The sequence below is a fragment of the Temnothorax longispinosus genome, chromosome 4 (genome assembly GCF_030848805.1).
Source record: "Temnothorax longispinosus isolate EJ_2023e chromosome 4, Tlon_JGU_v1, whole genome shotgun sequence".
NCBI lineage: Eukaryota > Metazoa > Arthropoda > Insecta > Hymenoptera > Formicidae > Temnothorax > Temnothorax longispinosus.
The window spans coordinates 23,744,598-23,765,604 of NC_092361.1; the positions used below are offsets into that span (position 1 = coordinate 23,744,598).

Here is a 21,007-nt window from a genome sequence, read left to right on the forward strand (position 1 = left end):
CTCACTCTTCATTAATTTCGCGCTCTTGCTTCTTTACAGATCCCACACCTGAAGCATGTAAAAGCGCAATGGCATCAAGCGTTTCTGCGGGTGTCGGCGGATTGCGTGGCTCACCAACGATCGCGTTCATCTTCTTACTTCCGGTGCTGGTAGTATATAGATTGATATAAGCAGTTACTCATCTATGTCGACAAACCCTTTTCATGGCTGGCAGGTACCTGACTGGGCAGAAAAGTTCCATCGGCGCTACCGTCCGACAAGCAGGTCCTATAATGAGCAATGTTTACGCTTCAAGGTCGCATTAGCGGTCGTCAATCATTCATAGATCGATAGGTCGCCGTAGGACATGTGCTATCGTTGTATAGCAGTAGTCCGTCTCCACTATGTCGTTATGTCACCGGCACTGGTAGCATAGCGCGACGTTTGCGAATGATAATCAGATGCCCCGTGTCTCGGCGTGGTGCATTCGCCGTTTCGAGGTAGTCATAGACTTATATGTCGCGATTCACGATTGAAAACCAAAGATCTGTACTCGGCAAAAGCCCGAGAGACGCAGATCCCTTCGACGATCGACTTCAGCAGAGATTGATCTGATTTCGACGGTTCGCACTTTCCATCAGCATTCTCCATCTTCGTCGCAGCTTTTATCGATCCGGTTCCGGCTTAGGTTTCAGTTTTTTTCTTGATTTTCGTTATCTCCTATCTCCTTTCGTTCTCGTCGCGTTTCATCAATGAATCTCTCGATTCGATCCATCTTATTTCTATATCTGATTCATAGCCTGAGATATGCCTCGCGAAATACAGCTGTTGCGAAATACAAGCCCGCGTAAATTATTAATTTTGCAATCTCGTTACAGATGTTTCTGAAACAATCGTTTGCTTTACGAGCAGTCTAAATTATCGAAGGCGATCGATCTATAAGTCGTTGCCCGATCGATCGCAAGAATGGCAATTGCAAGAGTTGTGAAAAGAATGCAGTGCAAATGCAAATGAAGTAGCAGTAGGAAAAGAGCGGATACAGGTTTCGTACGGACTCGAAGAGAGCCATTCCGCAGCGATGATTAAATGATTAAATGGGTACAATCGCGTTATTCGTTGTTCGATAGGTGTGAGAAAGGCAAATGGCGACCTATCTCGATCTCGCGGCAAATACGCAACATTTGATGAATTAATTATACATATAATTGACAATTGAGCGCGATATACATGTAATTTCACTATAATTTCGGGATTTGCCAAGTCTTTACGGATCAAATTAAACGCTAAGATCCAATTTTGATCCAAAATGCAGACGGCAATAAACTCGTAAAATATATATATCTATTTGTAACAAATTCACGAGCGAACCTGTAACAACGGCGCGATCAATCTCTTTGTTAGATATTAATTGTAAGAAACCAGCTGCGACCGGTGCAACATCTTGTAATATATTTGATCTCTTACAATTAGTTTGCAATGTAGTCGATTATCTACTAGCACGATCAAGTTTTATATGCAATATCAATTCCAGGACATGCAGGAAACAAAAGACAAAAGAGAATGACGAAGATGGTAAGGTAAAATATAACGAACGTAGCGTAGCTGAAGAAAATTAATCGGTATGGAAGGGCGCGGCTATTAACTTCGAACTCAGTAAGCTTGAGAGCGAGTGATTAATAACACGAAGCGATTTTTATCGACAGCGTCAATCGCGAGAAAATCTCTCTTAAAAAGATCTTTGAGCACTCATTCCACTTTTGATAAAGAAGCAAATCATTTAAATTAAACGAAGCCAGTGGAGCAAAAGTAAATGCATATCCTGAATTAGAACAAGTGTTTTGCAATTAGCCTCGTATCAGATCGTATATCAGTTGTGTGTATGTGTATATATATATACATATATATATATATATATATATATATATATATATATATATATATATATATATGGCAATACATTGATGATAAAACGTAATTCCACAGCAAGGAAATAAATTTGATGAATAACTGACGAATAATATTCAGTGAATGTATGAATTTGAGTCTTGAGAGCATGATCTATTACTGTATATATATTATCTATAGTTGAATATTTACAATATCTAAATGATTTTCTTGTGAAAGAAAAAAATAGAATTTTTTGAAAAGTTTAGAAATATTAATCGTTTATGTGGCCGATCTCATATTACCAAAATACAAAAATATTCATCGATTTTATTACGAGCATATTATAATCTTTACACAATTAAGATAAGTCTCCAAACACTACAAAGAATGGACGATATCATTATTAATTCAAACGTTTGTTTTTGATAGTTATTTTAAGAAGAACAAGAGTACCTATTCACTATTCAGTAAACTAACAATAAGTTACTTTTAAAAATATTGAAACAACTTGAAGACCTAATAGATAAGAATAATAATAATCTACTAATTACAACTATCGCACAAACTATCGGCCCTAAAAATTGCTCCTTTACATTAAATATTTATTTTAAGCTTAATAAAATTAATGACGAAAAGATTGGTAAGATTAAGTCAACTGATATGTTCTACATAAAAAAAGTTACATATTTATCTGATTGTTTAACAATTTTGTAACAAATTTAATTTTGCTCTTCATAAATTATTACACAATAAATTATTGTAAAGTATGTGTGCATGCGTGCGTGCGTGCGAGCGCGGCGTATGTATGTGCATGTATGTATGTAGGTATAACTTGAGAGACTTCTATATCCCGCAAGAATGGAAGATTAATACATTTTAAAACCAACCAAGAAAACCATGCAGTGGAACACGGTTATATTTAACAATAAATAAAATTGTTGCAAAAAAATCTTTAATTTACAAATAATAATTAAAATGACGTAGGACATCGTCGAATTTAATAAAGTATGTCTTATATAAAAAGTAAAGTAATCATCCAATTGTTTGACACTTTTTGAGGATTCTCATTTCTCATTCTTCATAAATTATAAATCGTATAATGCATCGCCATAGAACTATATAAATCGTCTGCAACAATAATACATTCTAAAATTAAATAGACAAACTGCAAAAAATAACGTGGATAAAAGGGCGAAATTGATATTTATCGTATGAGATTGTATTCAGTTCGTTTCCCAATAATTGAAATAATTTAGAACCTATTTGTTATCCATTAATTCTCAATCGACTCGATTGCACGATCGAGTCGGCGGAGATATTATATCCAATCAAGAACACTCACTTACCTGAAACATGCCATAATCAGCGTGAGAAGAAAACGAACAATATCTGCAACACCATCCTTATCAGAGAACAAATTACAACGTTATATATCTAACCGCTCGTTTTCTCGGAGTTGATCGTTTCGACCTCTCCGTGCTGTCGCTCAGCAAAGCGCTCTTCCCCGAAGTTTTCTCGGCAGAGTATCATGGATTCCGCGTGCAGGGATAAAGCAAACTATATCGTGTTCCGCGAAGCTTAAGAGTATCTCTTGAAAGAAGCAGACAAGGTCTGTGTGCGCTTTGCTTGATTTTTAGTAAAAAAAAATAAAAGAAGCAAAGATATGTGAATCCCCGTGAATCTTGAATATTGTTTCTCGGAAGATACATATGCTATATTTGTTGTGCAGAATTAGGCGAATTTGATCATCGTTTATCATTGCGTTGAAAAGTTTGAAAATTACTCTTCTTATAGTAATTGTTGTACGCGCGTAGATGTGAAAGACGCCGCGCCGGATTACGAGCTTGATCTCCGGTTTTATGCAGATCGAAGACCTTGGAGTTAATTTCGCACATTTGTTCAAGAAAAATTTAAAATATGTCGCATGATTGGTGGTGGTTCGATTGAAGTGCATTATAAATCGCGACTTATCGAGGATGTCGAAAGGAGACAGTGTAGAAATCGGAAATCAATTGCCTAGTTTATCCGTTTTATTGCAGGTGACGCTTCGAACTATACAAATGTCGAATAAAATCAATTAAGGAGGTAAGTGGTTCCCGATGCAAATGTGCTAGAGTTTAAAGATTACGAGCGTGAAGGCGTACCTATCAAGAAACTCGTTTGTATCTCGCGGCTGTGCCGCTTAGCATTTTATCGAGACATAACTGCTCTTGTGGCCCGGTTTTTAGTTAGTAACAATGAGAAACTAAATAAAAACGCGTTATGGAATATTTCAGTGGAATAGTATACACAAACGTCATAGCTGTAGCGTCTATATGTATAAAGTACATAAACGATTTGTCACTTTATATCGCTTTTTTATGCTGCGAGAAAACGTAAACCAATTTTAAATTAAAAGTAAAAATTGTTGCTATCTGTAATACAATACTTATACGTCGCGGTAATGGAACGCATTTGCAGAAAGAAGAAAAGAAAAAGATCGAGAAGGACATTAAGAAACTCGTTGCGAAAAATATATATGACGGGGATAAAAGGATTTAAGAAAAAACGAGGATTAAGATTTTTAATTGGTTAAGCTATGTTCTGTACGTGCGCGTGTGTGTAACTTTTCTTCTCTCTCTCTCTCTCTCTCTCTCTCTCTCCCCCCCCCTCTCTCTCTTTCTCTCTCTCCCTCCCTCCCTCCCTCTCTATTGTGGCAAGCATGCGCGCGCGATTTTCTTAGCAGTTATTTACTATTTGATTTTGTATGAGTTTAAACACCACTAATTATTTCACATTTATATGTAAAATTTGTTTCTGTCGTTCCTTTTTTAAATATCGAGAGAATATTTAATTTTAATTGATAAAATGCTCTCGAAAATTAATCTTTATTTTTTAAAAATAATAATAAATACGAGGGACGTTCAATAAGTAATGCGTTTTTTCTCATTCAAAGTTTGTTTTATTGCAGTTTGAAATACACCATATTTTTTCCAATTCTTTAGCTACTAAAACCTATTTTTCAACATAATCTCCATTCAATTCTATAGCTTTACATTACCTAGATGTGAGCGCCTGTATACCTTTACGGTACCACTCTGGATGAGGAACGACAGTCCACTCTGTAGCCCGGATCTTGCACCTTTTGACTTTCATCTCTTTGGTCCTCTGAAAGATGCAATCCGCGAGAAGAGGTATGGCAATGACAAAGAACTCATAGCCAAAGTAAGAAAGTGGCTGAGAGGCAGACCAGCAGAGTGATACCGCAAGGATCGACATACAGGCTCTCACATCTAGGTAGCATAAGGCCATAGAATTGAACGGAGACCAAAAATAGGTTTTTGTTATTAAAGAATTAGAAAAGAATATGATGTATTTAAAACCGCAATAAAACATCTTGAATGAGAAAAAATGTATTGCATCAGGTACTTATTGAATGCTCCTCGTTGTTTGATTACATCATGAATCCTATGTCACAAATTGACTTGACTTTTCTAAAGTTAATAAACGAATTCAAAAATTTATCACACAATTAACGTTTAAAAATGGTCAATAACGATACACCATTGCCTCTTTTAACGGAGAAATCGACTCGGATCTCTTTTAAGTCTCAATTTACATTTCGTTTTGTACGTTTTTGCAATGGTAGCGACACTCTAGCATTTACGCCGCTTCATTATTCGACAGTCGTGTGTTACGATCGTATTCAAACACCCTACATACATATTACACGTGAGCGTTGTGTACGAACGAATTGAATTTCCCTGCTTTGATCTGAAATTGATATCTCTTATACAGATATCTCGAGCGAGAGAACATCACTTGGGGCAAGTATATTGCGACTCTTTCGAATGTGTTTTGCTTTGAAACTTGGTTTTCTAAGCTTGTAAATATTCTCTCTCTCTCTCTCTCTCTCTCTCTCTCTCTCTCTCTCTCTCACATATCTCCTTATTTCCATATCTCTAAGATTTCTAAAATACTTTTACAAATTTTGTTTACGTTAACATTATTTATTTATTTACTCATTCCGTATACTACTTATCGGAAAATAGCCAATATATACAGTAAATGTGATATGATTGCGTAATATGTGAATATCACATATTCGGGTAGCCAAATCTGTCGAGAATAGATTTTGAAAGTGCCCGCTATTGTCGATGACATATCAACAGAAATATGACAGAATGTGCTAATAGACTATAAGGACATACATTGATTGCAGAAACTAAGCAGAATTTACCATTTTGTAACCATTTAAATGATAAATTCCATTTAAATGTTTATGAAATGATAGATTCTGTTCGGTATCTGCCGACGATCCGTTCTCAGATTATATTGGCAGGTTCTGTCGGCAAAACATGAGTTTAATGCGGACACAGATGATACTGGCTCTGTTGCAATATCTAAGCAAATATCTGCTGCCAATCTGTCATACTGGGTAGTTACTTCTGTAGTATAATGTCATTTTCTTGTATTTTTTTAAAAAATATATAGACACATAGTGAGAAATCTGTTTTTAATTATTATTTAGTTTGTAAATGTAAAGGGGGGATTATATATTTAATATAATAATCATTTTCTAATAATTTCTTTCCATTTTTCTTTCTTTGTTTTATGTTCCTTCTTTTGACATTAATTTTAGTGTATCTATTCAAACTACTATTTTGGGAAGGAAAGTTTTGTTTTCGTAGAAGAGAAAAGAAAAGAAAGATAATAGATTGTAGAACGCACTATATGTCGCGAAAAATAAATCAAATAAAAAATTTAATACTTTTTAAATCTGTCGAACAAAAATATAGCATAATGCTTGCCAGCCCAGACAAAGAAGGTTTATTTTGTCAGTAGAAAGGTAAATGATGAAGACGGAATTATATTGCAGAGTCTATCGCATTGTCGGCAGAATTCTATTGTCAGATTAATGATAGAGCTGTTAATCTGCTGAAACGTCAAACTAATGGCAAAAATAATGCATTATGTGATCATATATCGCAGTATGATCATGTCTACAATTTCTATCAGTATATAAGAACAAAAGATTATAATGCACGCTTGATGCCAATCTGCTGCGACGATATCTACCGAATTTGTTGTTAAACTGCTAGCACACTACATTTACTACGTTATTCGGATAATACGTTTATTTGTTTCTAATTGCGATATTTAGAAATACTAAATTCGTTATTCGCGATATATGAAGGTTTAACTTTAATGTATGATTTTTAATGACGTTAATATTTGTGTTCTATATTCGTATATGCAAAAATATCACTTTCGACAAAATATTTGACTGGCTTTTTATGAAACATAGCCAATCAATTGTTGATTGATACTTTATTGATATAACTTATGTGCGAGTATTTATTCGTAAACAGTATTTCGCAGTTTAAAATATTTCAGAGTCCATTTACGACTACAACTTGCGTTTCTTATATATATACGCGATAAATTATTCGACGGTAGTTTGTGAACACATGAGGTAGTTATTAAGCAAGCACCTCGTTAATATGCAGTTTTCGCTATGACTCGCAAAAAATAAAGCGTATATCGGTAATACGCGCGAATCTTCCATTTCTTATACATATCATGTACAATAGAATATGTGTGTGCGTGCGTGTATCCACATAGAATTCGTACGACGAGCTTTTGTGACAGTTATCGGTGACAGGCCGTGTAAAATCGCGTGAAATCGATAATCGCGCATCGATCAGCTCATGGTAACGATTAGCAATTTTTCAGAATTTGTTTTTGCTGAGTACCTTAATGCCCATCAAAGGGCGAGTTACGAGCAATTTACGCGCGGCGGATGCGCCGCCATTAAATCGTTCCCTTGAAATCCAGTGATGGATCACAAAGGCATGACCTCATTTTCCTCCGATGGCACTGTCGGGAGTACCAAGTGCACCTGCACAACTTTGTCACTCTGACGAGCAATCTGCCGCCACGTTCTTGCATTAACGAATAATGTGACTAAAGATACCGACCGAATTTAATTGCACTGACGTACCTAATAGAAATTATATTGGAGTCTTCAATATCGAAGCACCGAGATTTTTAGACCTTGATGTCTTGAAATTGCTGGAACTTGTTGATGACACAAAAGATTGCCACAATAATAAGCTTCCGCTTTTTAATTCAAGTGATATAATATGTATATCACAAGAGATAGATTTATCAGCAAAAAAAATAATAATAAAAAGTTTATACACAACAAAGAGAAGAGTCTTTGATAGAGTCTGGACAAATGTGGAAGGCTCGGTAATACATTACTTAATTGGGTAATACGGAATTAATATTCTTCTTTTTTTAGGAAATACTCAAACTTATATCAATCAAAGAAAGCACATTCTCTAATTAATGTAAGTTTGATTGTTGTTTAATAATACTGATAATATTGATAAGAATATTGATGCATCTATAAATTCAAAATTAAACGACTAAGAATAAAGAGAGATTTATATCTGATAAATTATGCTTTAAAAGAAAAAAATTAACAACGTGAACTCTATCGTACGCTTCAAACGTTATTGAACTTATTTTACAACCAAATTTTTACGTAATGAAATTACGTAATTATACAATATTTTATATCAAGACCTCAAAAATATGCATACAATTATATATAATAATTCTATTTAATCATGAAGAAAGACCAAAGAAATCGACGAGTCAAACAATGGCGAAGGAAATCATACGCGAAGGAAAAATGTTCTGTATAAAGATATACTCGAGAGGAGTTCTTGCGGTGTATACTGCGACGGCAAAAAGCGAAGAAAGTGAAAGAATATTATATATGTGTATGTATGTACATATATACGTTTTAAGGAGAAAGAATAAAAGATAATACGAAAGATAAAGAGCGAATTTCAGAGCAAGATAATGTTGATAGAATTTGTTAATAGACTGTTTAGCATTCAACATATTTAAGGATTAGTATGTCCACATACATATCATTAGATAGTTCTTCATTCATCGAAGCATCTCGTGAAATTAACTTTAGAATCAGTGCCTCGATGAACGACGTCGTTCGAGGATCAGCTATGTAGAGTAACACAAATAAGAACGTTGTGCTTCGTTATTTATTTAACGAGACGTAAAACGATAATTTTATAGAGTTCTTGCACAAAATTTCGAAGACATTTTATGAATAGTGTTACTCACAAGTTATATGTCAAAGACAATTTTTATATTTACATTGTGTTACGAGTAATTAGATTATTTCTCTCCGCCAATATAATAGCAAGTATAACTATAGCAAAATAAATTTATTATCTAACAATAAGTAGATGTAATAATTTTCAGTTTTATAATGTTCTTGATGTATGGTTTTCGATAATATAAGGTTCACGAGTATACGTTTTATATTTTAATCATAAATCGCATATGAAACAAAATCCATATATAGAACCGATGATATTTTTATGACACGGTACTATTTCATCACAAATGGAGACGTAATAGACCATGTAGACCAGATCTCAAGGTATCTTTAAATCCTAGACTCAAAGTATTCTTTATGTAATGTTACTTGCAATTAGTTGGGAAATTTCTTACAATTTGTTCAAAAATTTATTTAAATCTAAGAGTTTATTCGTATTTATGAAATACGTAAAGAGGATTTTGCGATGTCCTATATATATAAGAAATAAACATAAGTATGCCTCTCTTTTTAGTTTGTATCATTCTGTAAATCAGAAGTGTACAGCAAATAGCTCGTTACCGTTTTTCTCTTGATTCTTTTGCCAATTTTGATTTTTTATAAGACGATCGTAAGAATATTAATCATTTCTCTCTCTCTCTCTCTCTCTCTCTCTCTCTCTCTCTTTCTCTCTTGACATTTTTTAAATATTATATTGAATATAGCGTATAATAAAACATTACATTTAATATACGATAAGATAGAGGACATTCTCTTTCTATCTAGAATTCTTTAATCTTATACATTAACGCGTTAATTAAAATGATTCTCATATTACACTGTTTCAGGGTCGTGCATGTTAAACTTCACAAATAGATGGCAAACTTTGTAAGTCCGATTATATGTACCATGCATAATCTAGGTGCAACGAAGACATGATCACAGAGAATAAAATTTACAAAACCAATTTTATATTTAAACAAAAATATTATGTGATTATTTTAATATTTGAACCATGCACCTCTACTGCAACAAACAGATCGTTCCTATTCGAGCCACAAAATAAGATTAGTAAGTTGTATGCGATTATACATAGAAACTTTAAATGTTCTGTATTTTTGTGTGAAAGTTAAGTGGAATGAGAAAACCAATTCTATATATATTCGATATTCAAATAACATACATGTCGAACACTCGTAAGACGAAAAGGTAGAGATAGACATAGAAATAAAAATAGATATAGAGATAGAAAAAATGTGAACGAGTATGTGTATGAGAAAGAGGGGGAGGGCGAAAGGGTGGAAGGTGGAGCGGAAAGAGAGAAGGAAAAACAGAGGATTGAATATACTGGATGCAACTTGCACACATCAATTTGGCAGTGGTTCGGTTGAACCATAAAGCTCCCATTGCTCTTATGGTTTATTACCTTTACTTTATATCGCGCAAATAAAATATTAATTTAATCGTTTTATAGAAAATGGAATCGGAAATTAAAAATTATAAACAGTTTATTGTATACAATGTTTCAAAAAAGTAGTTCGATACTTTGCAGGCTTGTAATACTATCGAATAAAAAATACTTAATCAATATGAGTCCGGATATCAATATTTTCAAAATAAACACAGCCATCTTCTATTTTAATAAATTAAGTTATCTAACCGCGTCTATTCATCATTTACGGTATGAAAACAAAGGGATTATCCTATCCTAATATCGTAGTACTTCAATACGTAAACATTTGCCGTTTAACTCATCGAATATAATCACAGTATAAGACGTGTAATAGTTGAGATTATCAGTTCGTTAGATACGTAATATAAGATATAAATTTATTAACAATGGCAAATTATTATTCCAACAAAAATGGCAGATACGCATTTTATATATGTCTGTGATAATGAAGATACTTGAAAATAAACCAAGGACTTTTGAAAGAGGATTTGAGAGAATGTTTTTGATTGCGAAAATATCAAATGTGTATTGAAATACGGAATAGGATGACATATAGAATCTCCCTCTAAGAAAATAAAATAATAAAATGACAAAATAATATCATGCAGTTATTAATAGCCTTTCATTTACATATCATACCACGATCCCGCAAAATTTTGAACTGTATTTTTAAAATACTCTGTATATATATATATATATATATATATAAAATACCCATTAGTGTGTGTGTTGAAATAATATCATTCAATCTTTACATTATCTATTGGAAATTCTGTGAAATGTAAAACATAAGCAAGCTTTAAACATCGTTATTTTGTTATTATTAGCAATGGCTATTATTAATTGTATAATGAATAAGATTTTAATATAAAGGTCTAAAGATGTTATTAATTTAAATTATTTGATTACAAGTTACAAGATACACAGTATTCTTATATACAATGTTAATAAAAATAAAAAGAAACAGAAATGTAAGATACAGTACAGTACAGCGAATAAACAAAATTAGAATATCTTATTCTTATGTTAGTAGCGATTATATAATATTTTATATTTTGTTTGTTATTTTTTATGTATTTTAATATATACATATATCTCCCCCTCTATTCTACCTTTAGCTTAGGCTTAGAGGATTTAAATTATATTTAAGTAAATAATTATTTTAAATGTATTTAATTGTGTAAGACGTGTAAGTCTAAGAAAAAAATAGTTTAACATTAATCGTAAATAATGGCATGTTAAAATAAAATTGCTTTTTGTTAACAATCCTTTTCGTGTTCTTTTATTTCGTTATATACGTATTAAAAAAATCGATCTATGAATAACAATTTTTTATTTTTATCTTCTTATATTTTGAATTCTTCTGCATCTTGTCGTAAAAAGCGCCGATTATAAAACGATGAACTTGTAAGAGAACTTGTCATTTCCAATTCCATCCAAATTAATTAGCCAAAAAATCAATTTACAAAAACAATGTATTATCAAAACTCATTGAATGTTACGCGGCTCTGTTATAGTAAACATGAAAATGGAGAAAATGAGAGAAGACATTGTAAGCATAATAATTATAATATCTGTAGGAGTTATTAAAAAATGCTAGTATATTAGTAGTAATGTATAGATAAATGAATGTTTTACTTAAAATGCAAAATAAAATTATAGAAATAAGCGTAAAATTGCTTAAACATATGGTATATTTTTAACATACGATGCTTAAAAAAAGCTCAAAATAAACTGGATAAAGTTTATAAAATAACAAACAAAGTAAAGTGATAAATAAAGTATGGAATTTTTAAAGAAAGCTATAAGGCGAAAGAAAGAAAGAAATTAAAGAAATGGAGGTGGAAGAAGAATATTTATAACTTCTATAAACGGCAAAATATGGTATAACAATAATTTTCTGTGCTGCAGACACATATACAGGAACGCGCGGTACATGCATAATAAGAGAGTATGTAAATATTACGTGTCACGAAAATGAAAAACTGAAATTTTTGATTAATGAAATTTAACTTTAGCAGTTTTTCAAATAATACCGATTATGAGAATTTTTTATTTAGTTTAATAAGTATTGCGTGCTCTCTAATTAAGTCATGAGTCCTTTTTTTTACATAATCAGCCTGAATAATCGATGACAAAAGAAACAGGAGACATATAATTCTAAAAATTATACAGATATTAAGCGGGTCGCCATGATTTTAGTACACAATTAAAATTTTAATGTCAATCTTTTTACGTATTGCAATAAGCAAATAGTCCTCGAACATGTAATACTTATATCACAGAGCTATTCTACGCAAGATTAAAATAATTGTGCTTTAATATACTATCTCATGACGTCTTAAAATTTGGTTTCAACTGACAGTGTGTGTGTGTGTGAGAGAGAGTCTTTTAGCCGAAATATAACTATATAAACGCTATATCGTTTTACACTCTTTTTAAAATTATTAACATGTTTTTTTTAGATAGGATAATTTAACTTTATTTATATGTTTTTATTTCTTGACATAAAAAATATTAATATATTTTGTATAACACACACGCACTCTCTCTCTCTCTCTCTCTCTCTCTCTCTCTCTCTCTCTCTCTCTTTCTCTCTCTCTCTCTCTTTCTCTCTGAGAAAAGGAGAATTCATATAACATTTATAATACTAAATAAATATAATTGCAAAAAGATATCCTAAGTAATGGTTATTTCTGATTTTTTTATTCATCATCTTTAGCGCATTGTGTGAAAACATTTGGAAGTGTTCACTTTACACATTATTTCTATGTTTCATGAAAACAGCAAGTCCTACGATCATATGTCGTAGCATGCTTCGTGAATGCAGCGGCTATTTGCTCATTGCTATTCGTTAGCTGCAACGTGTCAGGATTATTTTATATTATGTATTTCGAGGAAAGAATTCATAAAAATTCATAAATGCTAGAGAATTTCGTTTATCCGACAGCGCTGCGTAGAATCAAAATATATGAAAATCAGGACGAGCTGCTTATATATGTATCTGCAAGGGTCACAGTTTCAATGGCCAATTATTTATAAATTCAGCAAGGGTGGGAACGCGATTAGTAGAGGTAAAAGGAGAAAAAGAGATAGAGCAAGAGTGATAGATATTATAGATAAATTATAGTACAATAGATGGTAATGCGCGGAGGGGGAGTGCTATGATACAGAGTCCAAATTGCTTTGTCCGTCGTCTTTTTGTCTCATTTTCATTTAAGAAGACAGAAAAAATGAAGGCGATTCTAATATAATTCAACAGAAGTCAAGCTTGAAACCTGCCCATATGCCTAAGGTGACACTGTATGGTATAATTATTGTTAACAATACTTAGTTTGAAAGAATTTTTTATTGCAAATACTATAAAACTAAAAGGTACAATATGCTTATTTTACCACGGTAATATTTGCCATACGAAAAAAGAAAAAAAAGAGATAAATAGGAGAATTATTTTCTTATCAAACTGTAATATATAATCTCTTTCTCGGTCTGACAAAGAATAATTTTTAATACCTGTTTGTTTTTTTATGATATACAAAAGCGGTTCGATAATAATATTTCATGACCTTTATAGAAAGACACGCGTCTGATAGAAATCATATTAGATAGATTATGTTGAAACGATGCTCGTTGACGTAATAATTAACTTGATGAATTTTTGTCCTTTTGCCTTGTTATCTTTGCATAATTTATGAAAATTGGATATCAATTTGATATCCATCGCATACCCTTCTGTCATTATAAGATCTACCTATAACATCTGTCATATCGAAAAGGTATCTCTACGCGTGTGATTATATTTTGCACTTTATCGGAACTAAAAGGAGACTGATTGTGAGATAAAAAATTTGACATACAAATCTTTCTCTTTTGGATATATGTATATTCGGTAAGTTAAACGGCCTGACTGGCAAGTTTTATTAAGCATATAACACAACGACGTTTCGACCACTATTTTATATGTTTGACCCGCCACGAATTTTATATGTTTGACGCACAATGATCCATCATTGTTAAAATAACTTGAAAAGGACCCAAAATAGTGGTCGAAACGTCGTTGTGTTATGCTTAATAAAACTTGCCAGTCAGGCCGTTTAACTTACCGAATTATTTCATCACTGGCGAATAACTTTTATTGAATATATGTATATTGTCTTCTATTTCTTTTTTTCCTAAATATGATCCATCATTCAACAAATTGTGCATACACAGGCTTAGTGCATATATTATAGGTACAGGTATAATATATGCACTAAGAAATAGTAGCTGATCGTTAATTGCTAATTGTTAAAAAAAAATATATATATAAATATATTTAGAATTAATTATAAAAAACGTAAATTCTGTTATACAATTTATCTCCTGAAACTTAATTTATCACAAGTAGCTTATTTTTAATTGTTAATTACTTGAGAACTTGAATATGTATTTTTATCGAGAAACGATTGATAATAAATTGGTAAAAACATCTGTAATCAAAAGAACATCCGACAGATTTTATCAAAGGCTTTTCTTCCCTTTTATTGTCCGCAATTTATTGAACCTTTGTTGTTGATTCAAGTAGCATTCAAGTAGTAGCTTATTTTAATAAGCAAAATATAATATAGTGGCTTATATCATATATTAATAAACAAGTTTGTGTCATCCATCTTTATGAAATCTTTATGAAAGCCCCTTTCTTGAAATACTTTACTTTATAATAAAGAGTTCTGCATTTTTTTATCAAGAAGAGATTCAAATAGGAAAAAAGGGCTATTTCTAATGCATCTTAAACATGATTGAATACCAATGCAATTTAGTATGAATCGAGTTTTTTGTCTCTCATTACAAATTTGTTATGCGCTTGAACATATTCTGAAAAATAATGCGTGGAAAATAGAGTATTATGTATGTACACAATGATGTTTTTTATTTTAATTTACACGGTTCGATTTACATAAAGAAACTCGAGGTATCATGGGAACGCTAAAGTTTAAACAAATTTAAAACATATTATAAATAAGTAAATAAACTCGGTTTTGCACCAAATTATTCTTTGAAATATTCACTATAAGAAAAACACAAGTTTTACTGCGAAAGAATAGTTTAAAAGGACGAAATTATTGTTTTATTGAATGCGTGAGTTTTCCTTATTATGCATTTTAAGCGGGATATAATGGGATACTTCATAAAACTTGTTTATTAATGTTTAAAACTTCTTACAAATGATTTATTAGAACACGCAATGTATGGAGATAGTATAAGAATGTATTATCATATTATACTTTTAATTAATATCTAGTATCTAATAATTATTTACTAATAACATTTTTCTTATTATAATTTTCTTAATATACATTTTTCTTATTAAAATATAAATATTATAAAAATGAAAATTTGTGTGGTGTAATAATATATATTACGCAACATAACATAGGTATTTACTGATAGCGTATGAAAAAGAAATTAAAACATTTAAAGAACACAAGGCATTATGCACCGTAGACTAATGCCCCGTTATGCCCTGAAATGTATAAGTTTACTTTAAGCAATATAAGTAAATAATCGATTTACAGACAGATAAACGATATTTACACAGACACTTTATTAAATTGACAAGAAAAGATCGTTTAATATCGTAAATGTACTTCGGTAATAAAAAATAGAATTTTAATATTGCAAATCTTATGCAAATGTATCAAAGATACTGCAACTCAGTCGCGGAGAGCACAGCGAACACATTAAACAACAGCGAACTCATTGTAGCATTTTTCAGCTAAAAATAATATATGAAAACTCATAACAGCACGCGGTTAGAGACATCTATACAAGAGTAATAATTTCGAAACATTTCATTACATATAGCAGCATCTCTGTTAAAAGTTATCGACCATATCCCATTATGCCCCAGGTTCCCCTATATGCAAACGATATTTTTCTCTATAACAATAAAGCAGAGCACCAACTAACATTTCATTTTGCTGATAGCGACTATTTTGTAATTGTTGAACCGGCTAAAAGGACAAAAAATGAATGGAAAGAGACAATATTTCCGTAAAGTACAAGTTTCCATCTGTCCGTATAAACATGGGAATGGCATTTTATTCTGTCCGTATGTGCTTTTCGGAAGGCTGTAGCAATGACATTGTAGATCGAAGAAGATATACTTGCATATAAATCGGATACTTCAATTGCGTCACGAAATGTTGCGTAATCTAAAAAATTTGATAGATTAAATAAATTGTAAGAAAACTGATAAGAAAAAAATGATAATTATTTAATAAGGCACAAATAGCCACTTATTACGCATTGGCAAGTTTATAATAATTACGCTAACACAATAAGTATATGATTGCATCTCATGAATAAACGACATAATGTAATTACAATTATGTAACAATTCTAAATTAACAAGATTTGAAATTATTTTGCGTCGAAAGTCGGACAACTCGGACGATAATTAATGCAGTAAATGTATTTCAGTGTTAAAACAAATTATAATGTCGGCAAATATTTCAAATATGTATAGAAAAAAAATTTTTTATGATATTCAATGATATTAGGAGTGATATAAAGCTAACGCAAGTTGAAAATCTTTTTAAACTGCGAGAAGTGCTTGCAGCTGCATTATACAAGTAATAAACCGCAAAAAAAAATACATTCTACATTATTTAATTCTGAAGTGTAAATCTTAATCTCGCTAATAAAAGTTCGATATGCATACGCGATACGACAATGCAGTGAATACGCATAGTGACATGATTCCAAATATAAAAGATATTTATGATTACTTGTGGGACTTAAGCTGGGTAATAAAAGTTTTTTTACATTTATTTCAATAAGACATTCTTATTAGATTCTAATATTAACGTTTCTTCTAAACTTTTGGTTTCTTACCAATGTTTTTAAATAAAATAAATAAATAAATAATAGAAACAAACAAATATATGACTATTGAATGGAGGAAATGAAAAATAAAATAAAAGAGAAATATTTTCGAAATATAAGTCAATAACTAACGAACATAATATATTTATCACATTTCCTTATACGATTTACACAAGAAACACTAATCTTATAGAAAGATCGTATGGGATCCGAGGTTTACAATGCGTATTTTCAAACGAATATAAAAATATAGGCGTGACAAACGAAATATAGTAGGTATATAATTATAACAATAAACGTAATTCTGAAAGAAGTTGCTGTTAATTTAATGAATAGAATTAAATAAATATTATTATTATATTAAGTTACATTCCGTCCAGGAATAAATCCTGGACTATTATAACATAATTACGAAACGTATTAAATTTATAAACGTTAGACAAACATTTTATAAATTTTGCATTTGGAACGCTTATAGAATGAGATATAATATTTCCAAAAACAAAAAAAAAATAAACAAAAAGAAAAATAGAAAGACATCTTGTTTATAGCACTGTGTTAGAAGTATTCGTATTCGAGAAAAGAAACGTTAATTGTTACCTGCATATTTTTATTCAGAGAAGTATATTGGCATTTAAAAGATATAAAACAGTTGAAAAGATAAAATTGGTAGAAACGACTGCATACAAATGAGTGATTCTCTTGCAATTTGACATTATAGTTAATGTTAGACGTGAATGTTTAGTCATTAATAATTAGCCAAGCAGTTAATAACTTTTTATTGAAGTAAACGCACTACATGCGAATATCCTACTGTACATAAAAGAGACAAATCTTTATTATGTTTGCTAGTAAACAGATAAGCCTGCGAAAAATTACGACCGGTCAATTTGTCAGCAAACCAAATTTGGATGCTCTATAAAGACCTACATATAGATATAAGTTAGCGTAAATTAAATGTCCGCGAAAATTTTTACAGGGTAGATACACAAGAAAACAAAAAAATATATATTTCTTTTTACTTTTCAGATCTTTCGACGACGATGATGTTAAAAATCAAAATAAAGACACTAAGATTTTAGTTTTTCTAGAGATAAGTAATTCAATGATAAATGTTGTTTATAAAACATCGAAAGTAAAAAGATTTTATTTTATACCGAATATAAAAGATATCTAGCAAAATAAACTACATATTAATATCTAAAGAAAACGTTATTTAGACGAATGAAAAAACATTATATATTTTGATTCTCTTTCTTATTACATTTTTAAACTTATTATATGAAAAATATATTAAAATGAAAAGTTGAAAGGATATAATTAATTCGTATACATATTTTAAGGATTGACATTCGATAAAATTTACTAATCGTCGATAAAACCCCGACTCTTGCGACACACAGTCAATATGATAGACAATCTAATGCAGTAGCGAAGGTAAATGACTTTGCCAATTAAAAATAATTAATTAATTGCAGATGTAAAATTAATTATCAATTACGTGACATCTTGTAAGTTTAATGCTTGTTAGATGTGCGAAATAACTATTTATTATCATGTTTATCACATACTTTTGTTTTATATAAATGTTTTATAAATGTATTTACAATTGTTTTAAATTTTCAATTACGTAAAATTAATCATTATATTGTATTCATAATTGCGCGTAATTTTCTAATAAAGTGCTACTGTAAAAAAATATCTATGAGTGATAAAAGTTTTGCGGCACTCCGAGCAATTCGTTTGCAAAGAGTCCACGAGTTAAATTTCGATGAAGCAGTCTGATCTAGGAGTAGGCTACTTAAGCGGGTAATTGAAGGAGCGAACGCGAAAGAATCGATGAAACACGATTTATTCGAGAAAATGAGTGGCTTGTTTGCATCGATCCTCCAGGAGAACGTTTAAACTTTTCTTATGTTCATCGAGTTTTTAGATATTAAATACAAAAACATACCTCTATACTGCACTGACACCCATTTTCCCACGAGTAAATATTTGTTGAGTTTTTATTCATAAAATTTTCTATGTAACAATATAAATATATAAAAAAAAACATATATAATTTCTTTTACATACCTTTTATTACCTAAAACATTCTAATGGTACACACACATACACATGCGCGCGCGCGTGTGTGTAAAAAAAATATATAAGTATATAACAAAACACTACGTATCATATATCGTATATCATATATATATGATATATGATGTATGATATATATTATATATATATCATATCGAAAGAGTTTTATTTATTTCATATGCGCATATCGAATGTTTCGCGAGAGCGTATGCTTTACATATTGAATATGCATTACATTAATAATAGATAAAATTAAGAGGACAAGAGAGAGATGTTAATAGTTAATATTATGTATGGCGATAATTATAATAATAATAATGTCATTTATACCATTTAGAACGGTCTAACAGACGATAGATGTTACAGCAGGATGCATCATATCCTCTTACATTCAATCTAAAATCTTATCCAAATTCTAGAAAATATAAAGAGAAAATAATTGAGAAATTAGACTGTTATGTTTGAAAAAATATTTGACTATCGATCGTATCGATGAATCCTGCTAGTAGATTTTTGTTTCTTTTAACATTAGAACAACTAGCATTATTGTGGTATGTGTAGACATTCTATACACATACAGAACTTTGAAATTAGAATGGTTAATGGAAAGCATCTTAATGATTTCTGTAATTAAAACAAAAAATTTTTAACGAGAAAAACTATTTTATAATCGACAACGTTTGGCTATTTTTAGCCAAAAAATTTTTAGTCCGTCATTTTGACGGTATTGGTTGTTCTAAGTGCTAAAGAATACATTGGTATTCTACACAAATTTGGTCATCCGTACATGTATATGTTTTATATATGTACACGGATCGAATTACACGCAATTCAAATGGGTCAGTTTCTTTATGAGAAGTTATTATACACGTCCGTATTGCGTAATTCACCTTATATATACACATACATATATACGAGACGAAACCACTTTTACTTTGTAAAAAAAAGCGAAACAAAGTGGTGAGGACAAAATCGTGGGAATGAGTGAGTGAGTGAGTGAGCGAATGACAGAGAGAGAGAGAGAGAGAGAAACAGAGAAAGAGAGAGAGAGAGAGAGAAAGAGAAAAACGTATACTTACTGTGCGTTAAGTGTTGTTAAGTATATAAACGTAAAAATATAATAGATGTTATACCGTTATATGTAATTATTATGTAAAGAAAAAATGATCTGTATAAAATAAATTAATGTAGTTATAATAAATAACTAACATCTCTACGAAGATTATTACGGTCTATAATTATATATCGGTATTTCAAGACACAATCACATATATCCCGAGTTTGTTACAATTTCTTTCTGACCCGACATTCAAAAAGGCAAATGGACGAAAGAGATACATTATCTCGTGGCAAGTTTCGTCAATTATTATATAAACAGTAAATAGACTTGTTAAGAATAAGGTCCTTAATAAAGAAATCTTATCGAGTTTTGAAATTGTCGCTCTGAGAACTGATTCAAGGGATTCAGGTTTTTTTGTTATGTTTTTTCTCTTTTCTTGGTTCTTCTCATCTCGAGGCGCACTTCCTCCCTTTTAACGGATAACTCTCGGCGATGTTCGCTAGGATGGAAAAGAAAAAGGTTGACGTTGACCTGCCACCTCGGCACGTTTGATTCTCAATCC

At 31.0% G+C, this 21,007-nt stretch overlaps 1 protein-coding gene across 6 annotated transcripts in view; it reads left to right on the forward strand.

The window, feature by feature from the left end:
* Positions 1–21,007, forward strand: part of LOC139811922 (acetylcholinesterase 2) — a 94,183-nt gene that overhangs the window by 69,700 nt on the left and 3,476 nt on the right. Inside the window, exons 7-8 of one of the 6 annotated variants that reach the window (XR_011731776.1) lie at positions 40–264; positions 9,829–20,605. Coding sequence is in view for 4 of the 6 variants with exons in the window: in XM_071776431.1 (XP_071632532.1) it covers positions 40–170 (131 nt within the window). In the remaining 2 variants the exon portion in view is untranslated. Of the gene's footprint in view, positions 1–39; positions 20,606–21,007 lie in introns of those variants that run through there. The other 5 variants (XR_011731777.1, XM_071776433.1, XM_071776432.1 and 2 more) reach the window with 5 other exon arrangements.